Below are 12,222 nucleotides of genomic sequence, written 5' to 3' on the forward strand. Positions count from 1 at the left end.
TCTGAATTGGTCAAAGATTATGTAAATTAGTTGCAGAATTCTGATTCTTGATTTGTTTTGTAAATTAGTGCAATGTTTTGAAGCATAGGCTTTATACCCCGAGCGTGTAGTATATTTTTTCATGCAATTTACTTCATAACAGTAATGATAGTTTTTAAATTTCCATTTCTAGGATGACATGCAGATTCGAGTGTTCAATTACAATACTCTGGAGAGAGTTCATATGTTTGAAGCGCACTCAGACTACATTCGCTGTATTGCTGTTCATCCAACCCAGCCTTTCATTCTCACTAGCAGTGGTAAGAGGTGACCTCTTTTGTTCATGTGCATCTATTAGAGTAATTTATTTTCATTCACTGAGACATGCAATTCTTTACTGCTGCTACAAGTAGAGTTCTAATTCCAAGCAGCCTTTAAACTATTTAAATCCATTAACTTGATATCGATGCTATGTACTTTTTATATTTTAATGAAATATCAACTCTATTTAGGATTTTTATAGCAAAATTGCTTCAATTCCTGTCAGGGAAGATCTGAAGGTCTAGATGCTTAAACATCTGAGCAGACAGCTCATTTACATGCTGATGAGGGAGCTTTGGGCAGATTGCCATATACCCTCGTCAGTTTTACCTTTATGTTCAGACTAGTTTGCTCCTTGGTATTATGTATAAAACAGTGGACCTTTTGGAGGGCAATTAAAACAAGTTGCACTGAATTGGTAATATCTCTTAGAAACATTTTTAAGTTAAAAATTGAGAAGTAATTCAAAACTTTTAAAACCAATCTTGTAGCATAAGAGAACTGCTTATTCCCTAATAGTCATTGCCATCATTGTTCAGTCATATTTACATTCTTTTTTTTTTTTAGTGTTTTTATTGATTTTTTTAGAGAGGAAGGGAGAAGGATAGAGAGATAGAAACATTGATGAGAGAGAAACATCATTGATGGGCTGCCTCCTGTACGCCCCCCACAGGCGATGTAGCCCTCAACCCAGGCATGTGCCCTGACCAGGAATCGAACCAGTGACCTCTTGGTCCCTAGATCAACACTCAACCACTGTACTACACCACCCAGGCCATACTTATATTCTAATCAAACTTGCATTACTCTTTTGTCATCCTGTAAATTGTCTGTCTTACATTTTTTCATGAAATTTTTATATTTGTTATTAGTAATTTCTCTATTTTATCTCTACTTTTCTGAAGAGAGTTAAGTTTATTCTTAGAATAAATAAGGATTTTGAAATATCTACTCAAATCTGACACTGTTTCTGTAAGTCATAAAATGATTGGTGTTCTGCTGCCTTAAAAGGCTCAGAGATTTCTTACTTCTGAATGAAAGAGACAGAAATTGCAATTAACTTGAGAATTTCTTTTGGCCTAGATGACATGCTTATTAAGCTCTGGGACTGGGATAAAAAATGGTCTTGCTCACAAGTGTTTGAAGGACACACCCATTATGTTATGCAGATTGTGATCAACCCCAAAGATAACAATCAGTTTGCCAGCGCATCTTTGGACAGAACTATCAAGGTAGGGTGTTTACTATTTGTGTCAGTTATGATTATTGGTGAAATACAGTGGTTTTAGGTATTGTACTCCTTGCTGCCCAGAAAGTTGTTCCCATCTTTGAAGTTTCTCTCAATAGCTCATTTTGAAGTCAAAACAGGACTTCATTTGGATCCAGAAAGGCATATTCTGTTTAGAAAAAATATTGTGGCAACTCAGTGTTCTTAATGAAGAGATGTTTTACCATGTGGAAGCAATATTTTGTAAGACTTTTAAACCTCTACAAACCCAGAATTTTAAAAATGCCCACATCTTCTCTTGGTTACTATTTCCTCTCCTTTTAGTGTATTTGTTGTTGACCTTTGCTGATTATGAATCTGTTTATTATTTAAATTTTATCTGCCTCCATTCTCTTTTTCTTACTCTATTTCTCCGCTGCCAGTTAACTTTCTAAAACATGGATTCTAGCTTACCAGTTGCCAACCTAAGGATAAAATTCAAATGCCTAATGTAGAATACAGTGGCTTCTCAGCTAATATTAGAGATGTCTCTTATAACCCTGGTCTAGCCACCATTCTCTATACTAGTAGATACCATGAATATTCACAGAACCTTACCTTATGTAGCTATTCCCTGTGCCTGCAGTACGCTTTACTCTCCCTTTCTGATTTATTTTCCTCTGGTGAATTACTCATCCTTCAAGGCTTAGCACAGTTATTTACTCTGAGAAGCTCTCCAGACATCCGTGCTCATCCCATTCATTCCATTGCCTTTTGCCTCTCCTAATGGCCTTCACATTGAATAATAATGTGCCTTTGGAAATTTTTATTCCCTGAAATGTTGATGTTTGGGGCAGGAACTGTGTGTCACCCTCCTTCCCCAAACAGATGCTAAAAATGTATTGCAGTCAGTGCACTCATATTCCTTTTTCCATTACAATATTTAAAATATCTCTGTGCATAGATTTAAAATGACATATTGCATTAACTTTTGCTTACACGTGTATGCTTATATAACATTTTTTCTTTTATGCATAACTAGAGGCCAGTGCACAAAAATTTGTGCACTCCGGGAGTGGGGGCGTCCCTCAGCCCAGCCTGTGCCCTCTTGCAATCTGGGACCCCTGGCTTAGGGGATGTCCACCTGCTGGCTTAGGCCTGCTCCCTGGGGGGGAATGGGCCTAAGCTGGCAGTCAGACATCCCTCTGGAAGCCCTTGGGGGATGTCCACTAGCCAGCAGGGAGCAGGCCTAAGGTGCAGTTGGACATCCTTAGCGCTGCTGAGGAGACGGGAGAAACTCCTATCACTACCGCTGTGCTGGCAGCCGTCAGCCTGGCTTGTGGCTGAGCAGAGCTCCCCCTGTGGGAGTGCACTGACCACCAGGGGGCAACTCTTGCATTGAGTGTCTGCCCCCTGGTGGTCAGTGTGTGTCATAGTGACCAGTCATTCCCAGTCATTCTGCTGTTAGGGTCAATTTGCATATACCTTTTTATTGTATAGGATGTTGTATGTTAATTGTTTGACAATTTAATTACTATTAAATGTTATATGTCTGAACATCTTAGGGTTTTGACCTTACTCTTTTTTCCTTTCATTGCATTGTCCTTGCTTTTGATATGGGTTGGAAACTTTGAATTAAACTTAGTGATTAATTTTTTTCACTAAATTTGGTATATCTTGAGAATAAGAATTGTCTTGTCTTTGGCTGTAGTAATTTGTTGTATACAGTACTTGGCAAACATTTGTTTACACATCTATATTTCTCACAGGGTCTCCCAATATATTTGGCACTTATTAAATATTTGTAAAGATAAAGTCAATACTAATGCTGTAGTAATGTTTGACTACTTTTACATACTTTCACTTAAGCAGTAATTTTCTCCTTTTAATAGATCTTATTAAATTTCATTAGCTTTATATTAAATCTCTTATAAAATCATTTTCTACCCTTAAAGTTGTTCTCAGAGTGTAGCCTGTGGGTCACCTGGTGTGTCTGTTAAAAATCTAGTTTCCTGGGCTCACTGTAGAGCCACTGAATCATAATCGCTAGGGATTAAAGCCTGGAAATTGGCATTTTCAGATTACACCATAATGATTCTGCCTCCTGGAAATTCAGGTAAAGTGAGAAAGAACAAAGACAAATGGGTGGAAAGAATGAACATTCTTTAGCTTCTCTCTCCTGGGCTTTCACATTTTACGTACTTTGTCAGAGGTATGGTAGAGCTGTCTCCTGAATAGCAAGACCCCATACTGACTGGCGGTGCTGTTGCTCTCTGAAGGTGTGGCAGCTGGGCTCTTCATCACCAAACTTCACTTTGGAGGGACATGAGAAAGGCGTGAATTGCATTGATTACTACAGTGGTGGCGACAAACCATACCTTATTTCAGGTGCAGATGACCGTCTGGTTAAAATATGGGACTATCAGGTACATTTCTTTTATAACTTTACTTGACATATGTAAGATTTGCTTCTTACTGTTTCTTATAGGACAGTTAAAACTTGGATTGTTGAACTCTGTTCATAGTGTAATAACTTAAGGCCTTAGTATTTTACCTAAACTGTGGTCCCAGAATCTCCCATAAAAATGAAAACAAATGTCTAACACAGTTTAAAAATAAAATGCTGTCATGTTTATTTAATAGTAGAAATTAGAAATTTTGGGATCCTGGCTGCCAGAGCGCTCACATAGGCACTCAGAAGTCTTCACACGGGGCACCGAGGATTGCAGTGCATGTGGCCCCAGCAGCTGGTGTGGGATTGAGTCAGTTGTGAGATCCAGAGCTGCTGACCCAGCCGGTAGCCTGCCAACCCAGGACATAATGGTGGGCGCTGGGATGTGGGAGTCGTGAACTGGCCACATCATAAGAGCTCGGCCAAGCCATAGCCCCCATAGTCTCCCGTCCCCAGCCAGCAAACTGCCCCCACGGCCACGCCCCTGACCCTGCCCCTGCACTGCTCTGCACTGTCTGATGGCGTCTGCCTCTGGTGCCGTGGCGGAGCACGAGCAGATCCCGGTCCTCCACCTTCCCACAGAGCTCAGCCATTACAGAGGTAGGCACTACAAATCTTAAGTTGGAAATCCACCCGCTAGGATACTGTGTGAGGCCCAACAGTGGAATTATTGGTCCGGGCTGATGGTGATAGTTTCAGTAATGCTGCAGCCTTTTCACTATGATCCCAGTAAGAGTAAACACAAGTTTATGGTACAGTTTTTGCTCCACCAAACGTTTCAGATGTAGGCACCGTGTGAAAAGAGGCAAAAACCTCATGAATTAATGGATTCTGAATTGAGGTGTGTTTTTGAAATGCCAAGGAAAATGATAAATTGAATGATATGGAACCTAGCAAAGCTGTTCCGCTGAGTGCATCTAAACAAGATGGACCCATGCCAAACCACACAGTGTTTCATTCAGTGATACTGAAACAAGGAAATGCATGGAAGTGTAAAAGACTTCAGGGAGAAATGATGAAGCTGTAGAGGAAAATCGACAGCTGAGAGATGGAGGCTTAAGGCTCAGGAAAGTAGCACACTCGTAAGCCTGGGTCAGCCGCACTGCATCCTTCAGCGGTAACGCCAGCAGTCCTCTTCCTTCGCTTCTTGTAATTGCAGCCGTTTTCATCGGGTTCTTTCTAGGGAAATTCATCTTGTTGAGTGAAGCATGCAGAGTGCTATTTCTTTTATTTTCTCTTGACCAGATAAAGCTTGGTTTTCCTAACATTTCACTGGTAATGTGGTCCCCGGTGACCACTTTTTATGTGTGTACAGCATCATATAGGCTTTGCTTTTAATCTCTTACGGTTAGAAAACACAATAAAAACAAATTCTGTATTACCAGATCATCACTAGCAGATGTCAGTTGCACATTTAGTCATTTATGAAATTCATAAAAAAAGAATTGTTCATTCTTAGTGGTTTTAATAAGAGTTCAAGAATTGTTCAGTCTTGTAGATATTATTTTAATAATCCCTTTAAATTTTATCTGTTGCTCTTCTCAAAATATTATTTATTTAGATTACTAATCTCACTCATTCAGGAAATGCCAAGAGGTATTCTGTGAGGAAATGGTACCTCTCACAATGTAACTTTTCTCCTTTATCTTCGTAATATTATGGCAGAATTTTTCTTTAATATATTTTTATTGATTTCAGAGAGAGAGAAGAGAAGAGAAGAGAGAGAGAGAGAGAGAGAGAGAGAGAGAGAGAGAGAGAGAGAGGGAGAAACATCAATGATGAGAATCCTGCACACCCCCTACTGGGGGTGGATCCTGCAACCCGGGCATGTGCCCAGACTGGGAATCCAACCGTGACCTCTTGGTCCATAGGTCAACACTCAACCATTGACCCACACCGGCTTGGCTGGCAGAACTTTTCTTATCCCTTGTGAGGCAGTTATTGACTAAATTTTCCATCCTTCTAATCCTGTCCCATGGTATTTCACATTAAAAGAAATAAAACTATTAACAGATTTTTTTAAAAAAAATTTATCATTATAATTAATGTGAATTCTTAAATCCTTTAGTATCATCCTGGGCAGGCTTCTGTTTATATTTGAAAACTAAAAGGGGGTTCCATGGTGTAATGGTTAGCACTCTGGACTCTGAAAACTAGCAGATAAATGAATGATGTCATGATATAGCCATGAAACAACCATTTTGCCACATAGACTCTTAAAAGCCTAGTTATGAACTCTTGTTACTATAGTTTTTATCTTCAAGATTTTGTTAAATTTATTTATTTTTTGCTTTTCACATAACAATTTCCCTGAGCAGTTTAATAAAATGAGACCTAGAAACCATTTTTGTATTTAAATACAGGATAAAAGCATTCAAGACACTTAAGAATTCAGGGGAAAATACTCAGATGCAAACCAGGATCATGTATATGTGTGTGTGTGTTCATTTTTAAATGTGATATTTACATTTACATTTGCCTGTACTATGAAATAATAAGAGGAAATATGTATACACAGATAATTCTATTTCAAGAATGTCTATACTGGAAACTATTTAGATTGTCATCACTACTATAATTTATATATCTATGCACTAGCAAAATTAAGGATGAGATAGTTACTTGTTTTTCACTACAGAATAAAACATGTGTGCAGACACTGGAGGGACATGCCCAAAATGTGTCTTGTGCCAGTTTTCATCCTGAGTTGCCAATCATCATCACAGGTTCAGAAGACGGTAAGTTGGAAATGTATGCTTATAATTACTAAGTGGATATTTAGGTCAGGTAGACCCCTGCATTGTAATTGGAATATTCCAATAAATTTTAATATTTTTATTGGAGTAGAATACTGAAACTATAAAAGAGTAAAGGAACGGCATCATCATCCTAATGTGTTTTGACTCTTATTACTCAAACAAGAGGACATCTAGAAGTCCTAGAGAAAAACTGAACAAACCTGTGCTTTGGTACATAAAACCTGGAGTCAATTCAGGTTCTGCCACATCATGGATATGGCTTGGGTGAATTATGAATTGGGAATAGACATACCCACCTCACAGGATTACAGTAAGAGGATGAGGAGAAATCACATGTATAAAGCACCTGGCACACAGTGAGCACTGTAGCCAGCAGATTATTAACTCACATTAAAATGACATTTCTTAGTTGATTATTAATTTTCTATTACTAATTTATTTATGTCACTTTATAAAAAGTTAAGCTACCATGTCAGGAAGTGTTTCCTGTTTGCATCTGGTTCACCTGACACAGTTCATTGTTGGTTATTCAAATTAAAAGCGAATATTCACATTCTTCTTTTTAGGAACTGTGCGTATATGGCATTCAAGCACGTATCGCCTTGAGAGCACATTGAATTATGGAATGGAGAGGGTGTGGTGTGTGGCCAGTCTGAGAGGGTCCAATAATGTCGCTTTGGGCTATGACGAAGGGAGTATCATTGTTAAGGTAATCACTAATTATACTGTCTCTGAATAGGTGAGCATCGGGGAAGCAATCATTGTTTTAGTGCAGTCATTTTCCAAGTCACCAGTTGTGTTAAACTGCTGCTGCTTGTATTAAGCACAAGAGAGTAAGCACTGGAGGTTTGCAGTGGAAGAAAGGAAAAGTTTTGTTGTGGTTTTGCTTTTCCTTTTCATTGCTGAGAGTCTTGTCATTCTTCCAGCTTGGTCGGGAGGAACCTGCCATGTCCATGGATGCCAATGGAAAGATAATTTGGGCAAAGCATTCAGAAGTCCAGCAGGCCAACCTCAAAGCAATGGGCGATGCTGAGATTAAAGATGGAGAAAGATTGCCACTGGCAGTAAAGGATATGGGCAGTTGTGAAATATACCCTCAGACTATTCAGCACAATCCTAATGGGCGGTAAGCTGTCACCAAAATCTCCTTTTGAGCTTCTGTGTGTGCCAGAGCAGGTTTGAGGAGCCACAGAATGTACACTCCTCCCTGTGGTGGGCATCCCTCACTGAGCTCTTGCCCTGGCTGCACAATGCTCAGCACAGCTGCCAGCAGCCATACCAGTGGATCGAGGTGGCATGCCAGGTAACACATACTTGCCTTCCTGGCCTGGTCCCACCACACAATTTTGAACAGTTACTCTTATTCAGATGTGTTGGGTTTGTGTCCTTGTGGTCCTTGAGAGCAAGGGTCATGTCTTACCCTGAGGCGCAGTAGGTGCCTTCTCAGTATTTGCTGACTCAGTGCTCTTAAGAAGAAAAGCTGGCTCTGAGATATATATATACACACACATATATATATACATACATACATACATACATACACATACACACACACACACACACACACACACACACTAGTATGTCTTTTGAAAAGTTTTGGGATTGGCAATAACTTTTTCTTTCTTTTTTTTTTTTTTTGTAATTTGAACCATCAGTTCTATTTCTCTCGTAAGATTTATAAATCACCAAACATTTTATGAGAGAAGAGTTGCTAGCACAATGAATTTAAGCCTGTGGAGCTTTAAAATTTATTTCAGCCCAGAAGGTGTGACTCAGTGGTTGAGCGTCAACCCGTGAATGAGGAGATCACAGTTCGATTCCTGGTCAGGGCACTTGTACGGGTTACTGGCTCGACCTCCAGTAGGGGACATACAGGAGATAGCTGATCAGTGATTCTCATCATTGATGTTTCTATCCCTCTCCCTCTCCCTTCCTCTCTCTGAAATCATATAAACATATAAAAACATATAAAATAATTATTTTACAGTAGATGTGGGCATTTTATAATGTTGTCCTGAGTATTAAAGACAAAGTATGTAAACCAAGTATGCTGCCTAGTTCACTAAATGGTATTTGTAAAAAAGTCTTTTTATGAAGATTAAGAATAAATTATATATTTTCTCTTTAATATCAAAAGACATTTTTTGCTGTAAGTTTTGCATTCACCTTTGGCAATCCAATAACAGCCAATACAGTGTTCTAAATTAGAAATTTTAAAGAGTTGCTTTATATCTATTGAGAAAATTTTGACTATGCGACATTCTATTTATACTCATTATTTAAATGATAGAATATCCTGTTTATTTTGATAAATTTAACATTAAAAACTGCAGTGAGATTTTTTTTATTTTTTTATATTTTTATTGATTTCAGAGAGGAGGGGAGAGAGAGAAGGAGAGAAACATCAATGATGAGAGAGAACCATTGATCAGCTGCCTTCTGCACGCCCCCTACTGGGGGTCGAGCCCAAAATATGGGCATGTGCCCTTGACTGGAATTGAACCCCGGACCCTTCAGTCCACAGGCCAACACTCTATCCACTGAGCCATACCAGCTAGGGCTGGAGTGAGATATTTTTTTCATTTGAATGATCAGGGGTATTTTGGTGTTTTTAAAAATATATATATTTTTATTGATTTCAGAGAGGAAGGGAGAGGGAGAGAGAGAAACATCAGTGATGAGAGAGAATCATTGATTGGCTGCCTCCAACACGCCCCCTACTGGGGATTGAACTGCAACCCAGCATGTGCCTTGGCCTGGAATCGAACCTGGGACCCTTCAGTCTGCAGGCCGATGCTCTGTCCACTGAGCAAAACTGGCTGGGGCTGAATGATCAGTTTGAAAATGAAGATAGTCTTGCACAAGATAGTGCCTTTTTTTTTTTAATGTTTTCTTATTGATTTTTATAGAGAGGAAGGAAGAGGGATAGAGGGACAGAAACATCAGTGATAGAAACATTGATCGGCTGTCTCCAGCACACTCCCCATCGGGGATCAAGCCTGCAACCCAGGCATGTGCCCTGACTGGGAAATGAACCAGTGACCTCTTGGTTCATGGATCGATGCTTAACCACTGAGCCACAACGGCAGGGCAAGATAGTGCCTTCTTATGGTGTAAATGTAATGAGCAAAGCGCCAGGCATCTTGGTGTGTAACAAATACTGGTTAAATTATTGGAACCCTCCCTGTGCATCTCAGCTATTCTCATCCTCCTGTTGATAAGAGACAGCCACTACAGCAGTAACCCATCTTCATAGTGGTTTTTGGATTTGTTGGGTAGAATTTATCTAGCTCTGTATTCAAAGAAATGTATAACTTTAAAAGATAATAGGTTCAGTTGTAACCGTCAACTGAAATAACCTTTTGTTATTAGAAATATTTTACATAAATATGAATCATTATTTCTTGTACATGTCATTGGTCCTCTAATTCCCTTCCTGGCTTCCATAATTTCTAGATTTGTTGTGGTTTGTGGTGATGGCGAGTATATCATCTACACAGCAATGGCTTTGAGAAACAAGAGCTTTGGGTCTGCCCAGGAGTTTGCATGGGCCCATGATTCCTCAGAGTAAGTAGGCGGTGTGATTTCCAGCTTGCCCTGATTGCAGATGCTGTTCTGTGTGTGGTTGGGTCAGAGAGGCTCTTGAGGGCAGTGTGTGCTTTGCTTCTCCGTGTTAAAGAACAGCTCTCACCAGAGCTGCCTGGAAGGGTAGATTCAGAGGCAGCTGTGCAGCATGAGTGCCTTTGCCCTTTCTATGTGCAGTACTGAGCTGGCTCCCTCAAACTGACCTAATCATCCCATTAACTGGGGACCCAGTACCCATTTCCTCGATGGGAGCCCATTGCCATGCCTGGTGCTTTGGGTGCAAGGCACAGTAGGCCCTCAAATCAGATCTTTGGCAAGTGACCTGGGGTGACCCTGTGACCTGGTGTCCCAAGGTGCTGCTGCCCCTTTATGAGCTGCCTGAGGGAGATGCTATAATCTGATGTCATCTTGACAAGAACGTCATTGAATCTTTTTAAAAATACATTTTCTCTTATTTCCCATTCTTAATAAAACAAATTCTGTCTTAATTCATAATGTCCATAAAATGTTCTCATTAAAAACAGGAAAAGAAAACACTTAACTCTGAGTTGTTATACTAGAAAGTCTCCGACCGGTTCCTTTTTTATTCCAGTTTGGTGCATGTGATAAACATTAGGGCTTTGTCGCTGTTAGACCACACACGGAATTGTATCTTCAGTTTTCTTAGTTTTGTTTCCCCATATTTTGTGTTGCCTTAGTATGGTGTAATAAGATGCATTAAAAAAATTTTTTTAACAAAAAAGATTCACTGACAGATAAGGAATTGTTTTGATCTTTTCAGAAATTTTCTAAATACACTTATTCATGAACAGTTCCCTATACTAAAAGGTACTTTGTTATCATCTTAAGCAAAATTATAGTTCCTGAATTACCTTACCTCTCTCAACATACCGCTGCCTCTCGGGTGGCAGTTCGCCTTTTTCAGCTTTATCCAGCCAAGACACTACACTGTTCAGCATCTTTTCTGTCTTGAGCACAGCAGTTGTCAATGAATATTCTTGAATATCCAGCAACGGCCACGGCCCCTCTTTTCAAGAGGCCTGAATATATGCAATTTTCTTAAGTTTTTGCCAAGCATAGTTGACTAGTGAACCACTTATGAAAATTGTTTTTTATTTTTTAAGTCACTTTTACTGAAGTATAATTTATATAAAATATTTTAAGTGTACATTTCAGTGAAATTAAACTGATGTATGCAGACTTCACCCATCAGCACAATCAAGATACAGAACATTTCTATCACCTCAAAAATGTCCCCATGTTTCCCTTAGCAGTCAGCACTCACCCCTCCTCCCAAGCCCCAGGCAAATACTGATCTGCTTTTTTGTCACCATAAGGATCTGTCTTCTTTAGAGCTTTGTATAAATGGAGTTACATGGTGTACACTCTCTTGTCTGGCTTCTTTTACTCAGCAGTGTTTCTGAGATTCATCCATGGTTTCATGAATCAGTAACTGGTCATTGTTTTGCAGAGTAGTATTCCATTGTACAAATATACCACAGTTGGTTCAGTAATTCACCTAATGGTGGACATTTAGGTCTTTTTCAGTTTCTAAAATAATTTGTAAGCCCTAGTAATCTGTGTAATAGTGTGAAACCCATTCATAATTTGTCCAACTGTTCACGGAACTCTTAAGGAAAAATTATATTAGCAAATCTTTAAATATTTTATATTTATGCATAACTATATTTGAAGGTACTTGTAACATTTGATGGAATTATGATTTAGTATATAATATGCTATGTTTGCCTTCTGTTTTTCCTCCCAGGTATGCAATAAGAGAGAGCAACAGTGTTGTAAAGATATTTAAAAACTTTAAGGAAAAAAAATCATTTAAACCAGATTTTGGAGCTGAAAGTGAGTGTTATTTTTATATGATACATTTTTAGAAGCTTTGTAATGGCTCGATTACCATCTAA

The 12,222-nt window shown here is 39.1% G+C and overlaps 1 protein-coding gene and 1 pseudogene across 1 annotated transcript in view; both read left to right on the plus strand.

The window, feature by feature from the left end:
* Window positions 1-12,222, plus strand: part of COPB2 (COPI coat complex subunit beta 2) — a 35,534-nt gene that overhangs the window by 12,115 nt on the left and 11,197 nt on the right. Inside the window, exons 4-11 of the mRNA XM_036332405.1 lie at window positions 173-299; window positions 1,384-1,532; window positions 3,787-3,933; window positions 6,598-6,697; window positions 7,285-7,427; window positions 7,645-7,844; window positions 10,175-10,285; window positions 12,072-12,160. Of these exons, the coding sequence (XP_036188298.1) occupies window positions 173-299; window positions 1,384-1,532; window positions 3,787-3,933; window positions 6,598-6,697; window positions 7,285-7,427; window positions 7,645-7,844; window positions 10,175-10,285; window positions 12,072-12,160 (1,066 nt within the window). The remainder of the gene's footprint in view (window positions 1-172; window positions 300-1,383; window positions 1,533-3,786; window positions 3,934-6,597; window positions 6,698-7,284; window positions 7,428-7,644; window positions 7,845-10,174; window positions 10,286-12,071; window positions 12,161-12,222) is intronic.
* Window positions 3,940-6,591, plus strand: LOC118668124 (annotated as a pseudogene).

Source organism: Myotis myotis, unplaced genomic scaffold (assembly GCF_014108235.1).
Source record: "Myotis myotis isolate mMyoMyo1 unplaced genomic scaffold, mMyoMyo1.p scaffold_m19_p_13, whole genome shotgun sequence".
Lineage (NCBI taxonomy): Eukaryota > Metazoa > Chordata > Mammalia > Chiroptera > Vespertilionidae > Myotis > Myotis myotis.